The 16431-nt window shown below is 36.8% G+C and overlaps 1 protein-coding gene and 1 long non-coding RNA gene across 40 annotated transcripts in view; one reads left to right on the top strand and one right to left on the bottom strand.

Moving 5' to 3' along the window:
- Window positions 1-16431, bottom strand: part of LOC103046516 (polymeric immunoglobulin receptor) — a 235265-nt gene that overhangs the window by 56037 nt on the left and 162797 nt on the right. For 4 of the 39 annotated variants that reach the window (XM_049486328.1, XM_049486322.1, XM_049486312.1 and 1 more), the window contains one exon: window positions 8409-8659. The exons of 29 other annotated variants lie outside the window; for them this stretch is intronic. In XM_049486328.1, coding sequence (XP_049342285.1) covers window positions 8409-8659 — 251 coding nt within the window. Of the gene's footprint in view, window positions 1-2461; window positions 2842-8408; window positions 8660-16093; window positions 16400-16431 lie in introns of those variants that run through there. 6 more of the 39 variants (XM_049486319.1, XM_049486331.1, XM_049486299.1 and 3 more) reach the window with 4 other exon arrangements.
- The window catches only part of LOC125806731 (uncharacterized), a 220008-nt gene that overhangs the window by 45548 nt on the left and 158029 nt on the right, over window positions 1-16431 (top strand). Inside the window, exon 2 of the long non-coding RNA XR_007441554.1 lies at window positions 16173-16303. This is a non-coding gene — a long non-coding RNA (uncharacterized LOC125806731). The remainder of the gene's footprint in view (window positions 1-16172; window positions 16304-16431) is intronic.

Below are 16431 nucleotides of genomic sequence, written 5' to 3'. Positions count from 1 at the left end.
TTCTGATACTTTTTCTCTGAAACGCTTTTTAAGTATGTTTGTTTGATTTTGTGATCAGGCACCCTAGAACAGCTCTGTGATGCATTTGTTTTCACGGTCCGGTAAACATTTTTATTGTAATTAAATACAAAAAGCAAGATATTATTTGTCTGTTTTAATAAGCACAATTTTTAAATACCTTATACAAATAAGAGTGAATAATAATAATAATAATAATAATAATAATAATAATTATTATTATTATTATTATTATTATTATTATTATTATTATTTTTTATTATTATTATATATTTAAATATATTGTATTTTATAAATATATATTGTATATTTATATATTTATTGTATATTAAATTTAATATATATGTATTATTTATTCGCTCTTATCTATCTAGGTATTTTAAATATGAGAATGAGTAAATAAAATAAAAAGTATTATTAAATTTAATTAAAAATTGTACTTATTAAAACAGACAAATAATATGTTGCATTTCGTATTTAATTACAATAAAAATGTTTACCGGACCGTGAAAACAAATGCATCACAGAGCTGTTCTAGGGTGCCTCTCTTCTAGGGCCCTACATCTGTTACATCCTTGCTTTATGACGCCTCCGGAAACAGAAACATAGCGTGATTTTCACTCCACCAGGTGAGCGAGTCTGAGAGGACGCCTGCATAAGTTGAAGTTGTTTAATCACTGTTTAATTCATCTCTCTCTCGCTATGTTACAGGCGCTCTCTCTCTCTCTCTCTCTCTCTCTCTCTCTCTCGCTCTTTTCATATACTTAATAGCAGCGTAGCATGTGTACGCAGCACTATGCGTGTGTAGTACGCATGCCGGTGTTTAGTTTTGCGTACCATTTCGTACGCCTGGGAAATGAGACTGGGTTGGCACTGCATGGCTAACTACCGATTTCCACCCCCGAAGTTCAACACATGACTGACGGAATTATCCCCCCCTAAATTTAGCTCCGCAAATTTAAGACATTTTGGTTGAAAATGTAAGACAAAATAAGACTTTTCAAGGCCTTATTTGACAAAAAAAGAAATTGAATACCATTTAAGACTTTTTAAGGACCCGTGGCCACCCTGTACACAGTAAATGCAAGTTATATTCAAGAAATGAAACTTAAGAATGGATTCTGTGTATAAAACAATGTGCATATTGTTGAAATATGTGTACACAGTAAATAACAGCAGGGTTATTTGTCATAACTTTACGTTTATCAGTGTCTGTAGGTTTTTTTATGAATTCTACAGTTTAGTATTGTAGAAAAGTTACTTTAAAATCAGAAGAGGTAAAGAACACGTGTTTGATCAGGATAGTAAAGTACAGGAGTGAGAATCTAAATGTAAAACAAAAAATAAAAATCTATTCTGATCATGATATTAAATTGTCCAATGATAAGATTTGGGTGAAATGATTTCCTAAAGCTTTCAACTCCAAGAGAGACGGTTATACTTTCCTTACATGCTCTATATCTAGCAGCGTAACTAGAACTGCTGTGCATCTGCTTTATGATAAATCAACAGCCAATATTTCATGTAAAAATCTAACTAGGCACAACAAAACAAACCAACACAATAATCAACAAATAAACACTCAAATTAAATGTATTAACCATCCGTGCCTCACAGCCCCTCCTCCCTGCGCTCTTTAACCCTTTGATGTCAAAAGTTAACATGGGTCAAAAGTGACCCGGCTGAGTTTTAATTTTCTATATCTTAGTTATAAATGAATTCAGTCATTCAGTATCCAAAGTATTCCTCAATTAACTTGTTTTTAATCATAGTACATCCTTATTTAATTTTTTTCTTTCTTACCTTTTGAATAAAAGCCCTTTTTATTCAATGCACACATGCATCAAAAATGTGTGCATTAGAGGGGAAGTGATACAAAAAGAGCTTTTATACAAAAAGTAGGTAAAGTCAAAATTTAATAAGGATATATGTTGATCAAAAACAAGATAAATGAGGAACACCTTGGATACTGAATGACTGAATTAATTTATTGCTAAGATATATCATAAAAACTCTCAGTTATGTAGGAAATGAATGCGTTTTTGACCCATGTTACGCATCAAAGGGTTAAGTCTAAATTTCTTACAGTTCATAGTGTCAGTTACTACAGTATAGTAGAAAAGTGTTTTGTGTTCTTGCTATATTTGTTTAGCTCATCTACTCAAATTCTACAATGATTTTCTTTGATTTTAGAGAAGGTTTAATAATCTTGTGATTTATCTTTACATATTGTGATTAGTACTAAAATATTATTCAGAAACACTCCTGTTAAACAAGTGTGAACATTCAGAAAAGAATACTGTCTCTCCTAAATAGAAACATTCAAGATCAGAGAGAGAGAGAAAGAGAGAGAGAAATACACTAATAATACCAATAAAATAACTACAACACTATTGAACACACACACACACACACACACACACTATTCACATGAAGAACTTACCTGAAATCTCATGCAGCACACAGTAGAGCAGATACACCCAGAGCAGCATCTTCAATCAGACGCTGATTTTTTTTAACGTCAAGCCGTTAAGAAAAATAAGGAAATAGGAGAAACATGTAAAGAGTAGAAGTTAAAAAGTAATAATTACTCCAGTAAAGTACAGATGATACAGAAATGTACATTTCTACTGAAGTAAGATAACAGAGTAGTTGTACTTCATTACTCGACACCTCTGTTCAACTACTGTCACAGACTAAACTGACTCAGTATTAAAGTCACAGTGCTGAACAGTTCACACTCCTGATGTGAGGAATCCCTCTAGTGTTAGATTTGCATATTTAGCACAAAATCTTCTTCAGCACTTCTCTCTTCTTACCCTGATGTCCAATCTTAGTCCAATCTAAATGCTCCCTGGCAAACTGAAGCCATTTTTGGCATTTGGACTCGATAAGTGACTCGATAGACTAGATGAGTGGATTATTTAAGGCTACACAGTAGTTTATTCCCAATTCTTGGAATTCCCTTTAACATTATGCAACATGTGGAAATGCTCTTACTTTCACTATTAAACATATCCCTAAATCCTAGTATTGTTTGTCTATGATTTGATTTTACCAAATGTTTTTTTTCCACAATCATTCAAGATTCTTTCCTTGAAGATTATATTTCCCCACTCTCTTTCAACTTGAACATTTTTTACTTCATTTTAGTAGTTTTAGCCTCTAACCTTCTTAGATATTTTCACTACTTGATGCGTGCCGATAAATTGACCCTTCTGAAACAGATTAGCATTTTTTTTCATGACCACAGGATGTGTATTTCCACATGGTTGTTTAACGAATGAGAAGCTACTCACTGCATCAGTTAGAGTTAGATAACATATCTTGTTGCCAGCTGAAACATAATCACCCAAGCAGTAATTATCTAATGGGGGGCTCTTACCTCTTTACTTAAATTAAGGTGGGGACCTTTTTGTCCAGGCAGTGTATGTACTATATACTAATCTTAATAGTGAGAGTTTGGTAGGTTATTAAGATACAAACCTGTTTTGTACTAACATGGATTAATTACGCATGAAGCATCCAGCAGTTATAATGTATAATGTTTTACATTTTTGTATGTATGTATATGTTGCTAATACTGTTCCACAGTGTCCAGAAACCCCAAACGTGTCTCCTTTTTCTTACCAATTCTCCTCCTCTCCTCCGTGACCCGGAAACTCATTTTGTGACGCCTGTCCGAATACCACAGGAGACGAAAGGAAGCACTTTAAATCCTCCTCGAAGAAGCTTCCAACAGAGGACACATGAGAGCATCCTACTCCGGAAGTCTTTTAGGGATTTTCGAATAACCACTGCATCCCCGCCCACAAAGCACATGAAAATGGAAACAGTTAACCTCGTTTTAACAGTTTGTTGAAACGATGTTTAATCTGTTCATGCAGATTACTGCATATGCATTGGTAGAAGGCTGTGAGCAAACCTACACAATTATAAAACACTTTTTTAAGTTTAATTCACAATCAGCGCTGTTAAAATTTTTGGCATGAATAAAGAAAACAAGCGTTTTGCTGATGCAACATGACTGTCTCTGTGTTATCTAAACCCTATCAGTTATTCATTAATTCACTTTAAGTCTGCTCTATAAGGAAATCTCACATAAGCATTCATTGGACAAAATATATGTGTTTAATGTTTTAAACTACATCTTACTGACAGAACGTTCAGGCTAATCAGGCTAATGTACTTTGAAGCTTGATATGCTTGTTAAAGTTATGATCTCTAGAATTTGGAATTGGGTTTATTGGTTTCTCTTTTTTTTTTTTCTTCATATGTGGAGCTCTATCCAGAAGCTTTGATTGGCTGGGCAGGATCCAGCATGTGCTAAAAGTGAGCGTTGTGATTGGCTCAGTTAATCGGTAGTCAACATCCTATCTAAAAGGGAACAGCTGTCCAATTTTCGTAATTACAGCTCCTCTCCTCTCTTCTCCTCCATTCCTCCACCTTTTTCCAGGGTAGAGGAGGAGGAGTAGGAGTAGAGGAGTAGGAGTTCTGTACACAGCTGCTGTCTTCAATTTTCTTTAGTAGCTCCTCCCTTTCTGCTTTGCAGTGCATTGTGGGATAATAAACCACACTCAAAAACCAACCATTTTAGAAATTGTATCATGAATATTTAAGTCCACTCTACTTTTACACTTTGATCTATACCATGTACGACATTCTCAAAAACTTATTTAGTGACACACCTGCACTCATTCAACAACATGAAGAAAGTGAATTGTTGGCTTTCATGTAAGAATGCTGTCAGTCCTCAGAACAGACCTTCAAGATCAGAGAGGAGCTTTTTTTCTCAGGCTACGTCCACACGAACCCGGGTATTTTTAAAAACAGGTTTTTGTCTCCGTTTTGGCCTTCTGTCCACACGAAAACGGCGTTTTTGGTCACTGAAAACGGAGGTTTTCGAAAACGCCTTCCAAGGTGGAGATTTTTGAAAACTCCGCTCTAGTGGAGCCGTGTGGATGGGGAAAAATGGAGATTTTTGAAAACGCTGACGTCACACAGCGAGTCTGTGCATGTCTGCTTTTCGTTTACGAGCTGGAGGGGACACTTTTTTCGGCGCATCAACAGCGAACTCCAGCCGTTTAAAGCATATTTACACCCAGCTGATCCAACTAATGAACTAACTGCCCTCTCTGACCGAACAGCGCAGAATTACACAGAACCAGCTTTAAACACTGTAACACGTTTAACCAATGTAGCTGAGAGCAGTGATAGTGGTGTTTACTGTTCTACACGCTACTCTATCAGTATGAGCTTTAATTATACTGATCCAGCACCACCCTGGATATACTGACAGACCAGCAACACCAGCAAACTCAAAATACATCATTTACCGTTACTGGAGCTCCTCATCCAGCCTGTTTACTCCCCAGCATCTCTGGATTTTACAGCGGGTCAGTAATGTGGGTTACAGTGATTTGTTTATAGATTCTGATCAATTTTATTATGCAGTGAAAAAATAAGTTGTTTGGTGTTTGTTTCTCGTTGTTTAGTACATTAAGCCACGTTAAGATTCTGAAACAGGGACAGCACCTGGATTGGTTCGTTTCTCTCTGCAATGTGTGGATTAATAACATGTTCACAGCTTAACTTAACGTTATTCTCACATTACCTAATACAGCGGAGGTAACGTTACTAAAATGCGCTGTGTGCAGTTTTTCCCATTGGTGGGACAATTTCAAAAAATAAGTAGTTGTTGCTGAGGAGTGACGAGAAAACGTCCAAGTGTCTAGAGAACCCCTGTTCATGTCAGCGTTTTTGATTGGTATGGCGTTTCCATGTGGACGGAGATATTTCTGAAAACGCTGCTCGTGTGGACGAAGATATTTTTAAAAACGGAGACAAAAACCTCAGTTTTTAAAAATATCAGGCTTCGTGTGGACGGGGCCTCAATCTTGTTCAAACAAAAATATAACATTTCAGTAAAGATGGGGGTTATTGTGTGTTTTATACCATTGCTTTGCTAAATAAAATACACTTGATTTGATGTTTTTTTTATTATAGTTAAATAAAAAATTTCACCCAAGACAGAGGCGCAATGCTGCTCGCTCTGCTGTGCTACGCCCTGCTTACGCGTCTCCAGCATCAAGCGGCATTTTAGAGCACTGGATAAAACTAGAAATTAATTCATATATTTTACTTTCTCAAAATGTGATCTGATGATGAGAAGCGAACGCTAACATGTAGCTTTATAGATCTGTGTATTTCACTGCTGGATTCACCGGCAGTTGTATTGAAGGACTGGAATTGTGTTTTGAGATGTTTTTAAAATATAAAAAATATAAAAGCGAATTTCAGTTAAATAATAGTGAAGTGAAATAAAATAAGTTAATGTTCAGTCGAACTGCTTTTCTCGTTTTATTTTTTATTTCCAAAACTGCACTTATACTTGATGTGAGAGAGAATGAGTGAGAATAAGCATCAGGTCATATTTATGTCTAACGCTCTAACAGCAAAATGTGTTTATCTGCTATGTTAAGCTACAAGTAGTAAATCGGTGTACTAAACATAAATATAAATACTTTTAAATATCAGAAAAAGTATATAACTAATAGTAACTAATATTTACTGTGCACATTTTTTATTTTATTTTATAATGTCAGGCTGGGGCCACTGTTAAAATATTTTATTTATATGAAGTGTGGGTAACGTTCTGCACAGTATCTCTGTGCTGTGGTTCATGTTGGCACATATATTTTTTGGGGAGGTGTGATGAAATGGTCTTGAAATGTTCTTGAAGAGGAGGACATGCAGTACAGTGTGCATGTTTACAGAAGTGACAGCTTGTTCAGCACTTCCTTAAAACATCTACTTCTCCTTTTTAACAAGATTAGAAAACATTTAAATGCAAAGACCATCCTATAGAGAGGAATGTTGAGTTTCTATGGTGTTTTTTCTAGAAGAATTTATAAAAAGTAATGTATTGTGTTATTATTGGTATTTTTTTTTTTACGAGGATTAAGTTTTGTGGGTTTGATTTGTGTTAATGTTAGACTAATGTTAGTTAAAGCTTGCCTACTTAAAATTTTTGGGAAATGTTTTATTTGTTTGCATCATAAAAATGTTCAGGTTAAAAGCACTTCCTGTGTGTTGGTGCATTTTTAAAAACAATCTAACCCGTTCAGAAGAGCATCCAATGCCAAATCACATCACACAGTTTGTGATCACATGAACTACATTTATTTTCTACTCATCACAGTTTAAACTCGAGACCATGAAATATTTGTTAAATTGAGGTGTACTGAAAGTAATCTAAAACAAGCTCATAGTCACAATATATTTTGGGGTGGGACCTGAGATATGCTCAAAATAACAACCCCAGCCCCAGTCAGTGTATCACCAACATGAGTCTGAAGCTGCTGGTTTAAGGTGAAATTGCTTCATAAATAGTTTTTTTTTATCGTTTTTAAACAAAATGCATGAAACCGTAATGATTTAATATTAGTTAAAGCAGCACTATGTGAGATTTGGTTTTGTTTACTCCTGGACTCCCTACAGCTGGGGAGTGTTATTCACCTTTACTCCACTGCAGTAAATACAAATCAGCCTTTTAGAGTAATTTGACTCATGCAGCTCCACAAACAACACATTCCAAAAAAAGTATATTCCACTTTTTATTTGCTCATTAAAAATATCTTCACAATATCTTACAAATATGCGAACATAATAAAACATTATATTTTCTAAATATATTTCAATATATTTTCAATATATTTTATAATATAAAAAGAGATTTATGTTTTGGCTGTATCTACAGGCCTATAGCTAAAAGTGAATGATAGAAAAAACAAAAGAAATAATAATAATTGTAGAGTAAAAACTCTTAAACACTCAAAACTCTGAAATTTTGTTCTATCAGATTCAAACATCTTAAAACAATCACTCCATTGAATTCTTTGGGTTTTTCCTCTTGGACAGTGAGTGACGTGTGGTGGTGGAGTCTGTTGATTAGTGGATGTTTTTTAGAATTCTTCATGTCCTCCAAGGCAGAACTGTCTCAGTCCTGTATGTGAAACACAAAATGAATGAGAACAGTCTGTTTACACATAGAGGAGATACTGAAGTTTAACCCTTTCAGACCCTGCATCCATTACAATGGAATCATGTATTTTCTGTATTTTTAAATGTTTTGTTGCACATGATACTATATGTTAATTGGATTTATTTGCTGTATAGATTTTATAGTAGAATATTAGAGTCTTCTTTTCTGGAATGCTGGGGGAGAATGGAGGTCGGCATTTGACAAATGTTTGTACTCGTTATCATGTTTCACTACTACACCCCAAGTCCATTTCACACCAGAGTTCTCCTTTAATAGTGTATGTCAGTTTACCTGTAATGTTAAGCTTCATTGAGATGGACTGTGCATTGTTGATTGTACATCTGTACAGGCCCTCGTCTTGCTCGGTCAGGTTGGAGAGAAGTAGAGAGAGATTTGCTGGATGTCTCTCGTTAAACATGTGGATTCTTCCTGCATAGCGTCCCGTTCTATTGGATACTTCCATCACACCTGAGTCTACACGCTCCCATTTTATGCTAACAGGTCTGGTCTGTGGGTCAGTGCAGGAGCAGGACAGGAGAACAGACCCTCCTGAGTTTCCAACAATCTGTTTCTCCTGAGAGTTTAACAGTGTACAGTCTGCAGAAACATAAAGCATTCTCATAATGTGTGTGTGTGTGTGTGTGTGTACACAAGAGTGACTCCAGCATAGGGCTGCACGATATATCGTTTAAACATCGTCATCATGATGTGCAATCACAGTAAAAATCTCCAGTACAAAACGTCATGATGAGTCAACATCCTCTCAGATAAAATGACTGAAATCTTACTGCTGGAGTTACATCAGGTATTAACATTAAAGGAGAAATCCGGTGTGAAATGGACTTGGGGTTTAGTAAACCATGATAACGAGTATGAACTTTTATTGAAAAGCCCAACTCCGTTCACCCCCAACATTCTGAAAACAGTGCTTTTAGCCGATGCTCACAACAGGCTCACAATGCTAGTGATAGCAAAAAAAATCAATATTTTTACACCATTAACAAGCTCTAAGTAGCTCCACATTTCATTGGTAGAATTCTGAGGGTCCTGACATTTAAAACGAGTCACTGAGAACTTTGAAAGTGCACAGATAGTATATTAAAAACACTGTTTATAAACAAGGTATCTTGAGATAGTTTATCGAGAGCAAAACACAAAAGCATAGCTAGTATAGGGGAACAGATTGCAAAGTTAATTCTGTGGAAATGCATGAATTCCATCTTGAGCTGAAAATATTTGGTAACTGTCATGAGAATGAGTATGAAGAGCACCATACAACAAATTACATAAATGTAACTAATCAGCTGTATTTTTGTTAATTTTCGTCTGTCAAGTTATTGTGCACTAATTTTAAATGTCAGGGCCCACAGAATTCTACCAATAAAGTTTGAAGTTACTTTGAGCTTGTTAATGTAGCAACAAGTGATTTCTTTGCATGGGTAAAGCTATGCCCCTATCGTGGGGACGATAGAAAAGTGTTTATCGTGCTACTTACCTTCTATCGTCCCTATCGTTTCTACAGTAATTTCATCAATTATTTATACAAATTAGGGTTGGGCAGTACTGAAGTTTTTCATCCCGTCATACATCGTCAGATTATATGGCGGTATACAGTATTACCTCCATATAATAATTTTAATTATAATTTTAATTATTTCACTAGAACTGTCACGCTGCCGCTGCTCCTTCTGTTATATAGGTATTGCATCTCATAGCGCTGGTAAAGCTTTATATTCAGTCTGTTAAGTTACTGCTTTGAGATTAGTAATTTTATTGGCTCTTAAATTGTTTTTGTTCATTTTTTTGTTTTTTTTTGTTATTTCTTTGTTTGGTTTCGTCGCCTAGACACAGTTTATTTACTTTTACATTTTTTTTATATATATTTTATATAATATTTATTTTTGTACCTGTGTGTCCACTATTTCGTTTTGCTTTTTTAGAATTCGTTAGATTATATTTCTTTTAGCATTTTGAGTTAGTTTAGTTGGTTATTTTCCTATTTCATATTTATTTTTCTGTTTTTGTTAAATGTTGTTATTAGCTTATTAGCTTCTAGCTTGTTAGCATACATAACGTATCACTGGTCTTTTTAATGAATGTTGATTTATTCATTTAATAGCTGTATCTAACTATTTTAAGCCAGACAGACACTGTGTGATTTTTTTTAATCGGTGAGGAGAGCTGATCTGCATGTTGAATGGTTTGTCCTGTAGGAAAACGCACCTGATTTATATGCTGACACTGTAGTCTGACTGGCAAGCTGAGAGACTTCATGTCATGCAGCCCGTAGGCAGTAGAAGAAGCAGCAAATCCCCCGAACCGCGCACCTATTAATCCACCTGCGGAGATTTAAACGCGCGGATGAGCTGAAATTTTGGATCAGCACAAAAATCACATTGTGATTTATTACACTGAAAATAGTTCTACGTCACGTCACTGACCAGAAAAAGTTTGGGCACCCCTATTAATCTTAATCATTTTTAGTTCTAAATATTTGGGTGTTTGCAACAGCCATTTCAGTTTGATATATCTAATAACTGATGGACACAGTAATATTTCAGGATTGAAATGAGGTTTATTGTACTAACAGAAAATGTGCAATATGCATTAAACCAAACTTTGACCAGTGCAAAAGTATGGGCATCCTTATCATTTTATTAATTTGAATACCGCTAACTACTTTTTACTGACATACTGAAGCACAATATTGGTTTGGTAACCTCATTGAGCTTTGAACTTCATAGCCAGGTGTATCCAATCATGAGAAAAGGTATTTAAGGTGGCCAATTGCAAGTTGTTCTATTTGAATCTTATCTGAAGAGTGGCATCATGGGCTCATCAAAACTACTTTTAAAATGGTCTAAAACATATTGTTCAACATATTGTTCAACATAGTTGTTCAGCGGAAGGATACAAAAAGTTGTCTCAGAGATTTAACCTGTCAGTTTCCACTGTGAGGAACATAGTAAGGAAATGGAAGACCACAGGGACAGTTCTAGTTAAGCCCAGAAATGGCAGGCCAAGAAAAATATCAGAAAGGCAGAGAAGAAGAATGGTGAGAACAGTCAAGGACAATCCACAGACCACCTCCAAAGAGCTGCAGCATCATCTTGCTGCAGATGGTGTCACTGTGCATCGGTCAACAATACAGTGCACTTTGCACAAGGAGAAGCTGTATGGGAGAGTGATGCGAAAGAAGAGTCGTCTGAGGTATGCAAAAGCACAAGCACACCTTGTTTGTGGCGTGCTTGAAGAAATGGCTTCTTTCGCATCACTCTCCCATACAGCTTCTCCATGTGCAAAGTGTGCTTTTGTTGACCGATGCACAGTGACACCATCTGCAGCACTATTAACAAGCTCCACATTTCATTGGTAAAATTGTGGGCCATGACATTTAAAACGAGGCACTGAGAACTTTGAAAGTGTACAGAGTTTATGGAAAAAGACTGTTTATACATAAAGTAGCCTGATGTAGTTCTTTGGGAGCCGCCATCTTGAAATTAAGTCACAATAAATTGACTGATGAGCACAAACAAATAGGTAGGATAGGACAACGGATTTAATTCTGTGGAAATGCATGAATTCCATCTTTTGCTGAAAATAACCGTTGTGTGAGCATGAATTATTAATGAGTATGAAGAGACCATACAACAAATTGCATAAATCTGACTTATCAGCTGAATTTTTGTGTAAGGGCTGGTGGTCAACCGACGCATCCTCCGGGGCATCGGAGGGCGCGCCAGATCAGCGCCGAGGGTTAATTTGGCTAATTACTAACACTTGCTATCAACACCTTAAAAGCAACGCCAACCAGCCACTCGGCGCTGGATCTTTGATGCTATCAGAGCGAATCTATGCCGGTTTCTCGAGTGAGCCTCGGCTCTTTCTTTTCCTTCCTGCTCTATCTACGGCAACAGCCGGTTTCCTGCCTTTCCCTTTGGAGAGAGCATTGTACAGCATCGCGGGCGTGCTCCTCCCGCCAAAGTATTTCCTCTATCCCTTTTTCCTCTATCCCTTTTTTTTTCTTGGGTTTACATTTTGTTTGTTCCCATCTGTCAAATTATCGTGCCTTAATTTTAAAATGCTGTATTAAATGTCAGGGCCCACAGAATTCTACCAATGAAATATGAAGCTACTTTAAGCTTCCTAATGGTGTAAAATAGTGATTTCTTTGCATGGGTAACAGTATGCCCCTTCCACTCACATTGTAGCTGGTTGGGAGCATTGATTAAATGCACTGTATTTAGGAATGCTGGGGGAGAATGGAGGTGGGCTTTTTGACATGTTTGTTCTCGCTATCATCTTTCACTAAAACCCCAAGTCCATTTCACACCAGAGTTCTCCTTTAATGGTGTATGTCAGATTACCTTTAACGTTAAGGTTCATTGAGATGGACTGATTGTTGCTGATTGTACATCTGTACAGGCCGTTGTCTTCAGTGGCGGACTTAGCAATTTGGGGGCTCAAGGCGAATTTAGCTTGGGGGCCCATCAATAAAAAAAAATATTGATCAATAAAATACTAAAAATATTTTAAATGAATAAAAAATAATTAATATAAAATAAAAACTCATTTAAAACACAATCAAAAGCTATCTAATAGTGCGCAGAATAATCAGTTTCAGTTAGTTTCCGTTTCAAATAATTGAAGCAGCTCCCCAAAACCTCAACCTATCCTTTATATTTGACAATATTTGATTAACTTTACAGGTCCTCACTCATCTTAATTTATTTAACTAAACTGAGTTTTCAAATTATTTCTAGCCTCGCGCTGAATTCAGCTCCGTGCTGCGGAAGAGAGAGAGAGAGAGAGAGAGAGAGCGCAGTGCGGCGCATTTTGCCTAATTTCTCTTGTTTAAATATCAATAAATATGTGAATTTAATATTTTTTTACTACCATATATATTTTACTTCACTTGATAAGACCTTATTTATTATTTTTTTTAAATGCAATGCCACGCGCACTTTCCTTGTGACTGACACTAAACTGTTTGATGCAGCTGTTATATTATATTATGTTATATCAATACCATTTTAAAGTTTTTCGTTTCTATGTTTTGAAATTCGCTATATTATATTTTTGTCAACATTTTGGGTTTATTTTCGTTTGTTATTTTTCTAATAAAAATAATAGAATTTACATAATTTAAAGTAAGTCAATTACTTTTACTAGTTACATTCATAGTGGGGTAACTCCGTTAGTAACTCGTAAATATAACAAATTTTTCAAAGTAAGGTGCCCAACACTGGTTGACAATGAGCAAGTTTCCCGAAGCACAACGAGCATGCTTATTCTATTTGCCTGAATAACATGAAATGTTTAAAATTAATACGAAGATTAAAACGAAGACAAGCTGTAACCTAGATATAAATAATAATATCTTAATAATAATAGAATAATAATAAATAATATAATAATATGCCAATTAGGCATATTTATATCAGTAGGGTATTTTAATTTTCATCCCTGACTCTAATTCATTTAAGTCATATACCTGATTTGATATTTTTCCATACAATCCCTGCTAAAGTTTTAGGTGAAGGAGACCCAAAGAAGGTCAGTGCATGTTTCTGGAAAAACAAAAAAGTGGGCGTGGCATCGCAATGGTTACCATCCATCGCGATGTTGGGTCATAAATGACGATATGGCACCTCCTCGTCCTCCTCCTCCACCAAAACATTCGGGTCCGGTGGTGCTGACACACTAAAAAGAGCTTATCAGTTTTGGAAGAGCATCTGTTTTTAGATTTAACCTCTTCCTTCTTTTTTCGCTCACATCCCACTTGTACACTTAATTTCACCTTAATTCCATCTTTCACAAGCAGCGCGTTCGCGGTTCATGGCATGGCCACAAGGCATGGATGGAATATTCCATTTTAACGCGAAAGAGAGGGGGTGTGGACGGAATCTGTATTTCTTTGTAATTTATTGTGTTGTCTTTGTTTCCATTTTAAACATACAAGAATCACCATTTATGAACGCACTGTGAATTACTGTGAATTACTGTCCAAAGGGCCCCAATTACCAGCTGTAGGCCTATGGGAAGTTTGCAGCTAGTCATGGGGCCCCTACAGTGGGCTGCAGTGGGAGGGGCCCAAGGCAGTTGCCTAGCAATGCCTCTATGCAAAGACCGCCTCTGACTAAGCCACTCCTGTGTTGCAGTCCTGGCAGTGTGCTTGGGATCATGGTCATGCTGAAAGACCCAGCCTTGTCTCATCTTCAATGCCCTTGCTGATGACAGGAGGTTTGCACTCAAAATCTCACAATACATGGCCCCATTCATTCTTTCATGTACACGGACAAGTTGTCCTGATCCCTTTGCAAAGAAACAGCCCCAAAGTAAGATGTTGCCACCCTCATGCTTCACAGTTGGTATGGTGTTCTTAGGATGCAACTCAGCATTCACTCTCCTCCAAACATGACGAGTTGTTCTTCTTTGGTTTCATCTGACCATATGGCTTTCTACCAGTACTCTTCTGGAACATCCAAATGCTCTCTAGCAAACTTCAGATGCACTCGGATATGTACTGGCTTAAGCAGGGGGACCCGTCTGGCACTGCAAGATCTGAGTCCATGGCGGCGTAGTGTGTTACTGATGGTAGCCTTTGTAACGTTGGTCCCAGCTTTTTGCAGGTCATTCACTAGCTCCCCCCGTGTGGTTCTGGGATTTTTACTCACCGTTCTTGTGATTATTTTGACCCCGCGGGCTAAGATGTTGCGTGGAGCCCCTGATCATGGGAAATTAGCAGTGGTCTTGTAGGTCTTCCATTGTCTGATTATTGCTCCCACAGTAGATTTCTTCACACCAAGCTGCTGCCTATTGTAGATTCAGTCTTCCCAGCCTGGTGCAGGTCTACAAGTTTGTTACTGGTGTCCTTCGACAGATATTTGCAGTGTGACTATTTGAGGTTGTGGGCAGGTGTCTCTTATACAAATAACGAGGTCAAACAGGTGCCATTAATACAGGTAATGAGTGGAGGACAGAGTAGCCTCTTAAAGAAGAAGTTACAGGTCTGTGACAGCCAGAAATCATGCTTATTTGTAGGTGATAAAATACTTATTTTCCACCATTATTCGCAAATAGATTCTTTAAAAATCAGACAGTGTGATTTTCTCATAGCTGATTATAGTCTACATATGATGTCAATTACAGGCCTCTCTCATCTTTTTAAGTGGGAGAACTTGCACAATTGGTGACTGACTTTTATTCCCCACTGTAATAACGAGTATTAACTTTTATTGAAAACTCTGTTCACCCCCAGCATTCTGAAAACAGTGCTTTTAGCCAATGCTTACATGAGGCTTTCAATGCTAGTAATAGCAAAGAAATCACTATTTTACACCATTAACAAGCTCTAAGTAGCTCCACATTTCATTGGTAGAATTCTGAGGGGACCTGACATTTAAAACGAGGCACTGAGAACTTTGAAAGTGTACAGATAGATTATTAAAAAAGACAGTTTATACATATACTAACTTGATGTTGTTCTTTGGGAGCTGCCATCTTGAAATTAAGTCACAATAAACTGACTACTGAGCACAAACGAATAGGTAGGATAGGGGAACAGATTGCAAAGTTAATTCTATGGAAATGCATGAATTTCAGCTTTTGCTGAAAATATCTGGTGACTGTCATGAGAATAAGAATGAAGAGACCATACAACAAATTGCATATATGTGAGTTATCAGATGTATTTTTGTTCATTTTCGTCTGTCAAATTATTGTGCCTTAATTTTAAAATGCTGTTTTAAATGTCAGGGCCCACAGAATTCTACCAATGAAGTATGAAGCTACTTTGACCTTGTTAATGGTGTAAAAATAATGATTTCTTTGTATGGGTAACGCTATGCCCCTATCACTCGCATTGTAAGCCGGTTGGGAGCATTGGTTAAAAGTGCTGTATTTCGGAATGCTGGTGGAGAATGGATGTGCGCTTTTCAATAAATGTTTGTACTCGTTATCATGTTTTACTACTACACCCCAAGTCCATTTCACACCAGAGTTCTCTTTTAATGGTGAATGTCAGTTTACCTTTAACGTTAAGCTTCATTGAGATGGACTTTTCATTGTTGATTGTACATCTGTACAGGCCGTTGTCTTGCTCGGTCAGGTTGGAGAGAAGTAGAGAGAGATTTGCTGGATGTTTCTCGTTAAACATGTGGATTCTTCCTGCATAGCGTCCCGTTCTATTGGATACTTCCATCAAACCTGAGTCTACATGCTCCCATTTTATGCTAACAGGTCTGGTCTGTGGGTCAGAGCAGGAGCAGGGCAGGAGAACAGACTCTCCTGGGTATCTAACAATCTGTTTCTCCTGAGAGCTTGACAGTGTACAGTCTGCAGAAACATAAAACATTCTCATAATGTGT

The sequence above is a fragment of the Astyanax mexicanus genome, chromosome 13 (genome assembly GCF_023375975.1).
Source record: "Astyanax mexicanus isolate ESR-SI-001 chromosome 13, AstMex3_surface, whole genome shotgun sequence".
Lineage (NCBI taxonomy): Eukaryota > Metazoa > Chordata > Actinopteri > Characiformes > Acestrorhamphidae > Astyanax > Astyanax mexicanus.
The sequence above is the reverse complement of the archived record's forward strand: the minus strand, read 5'-3'. Positions and strand labels throughout refer to the sequence as shown.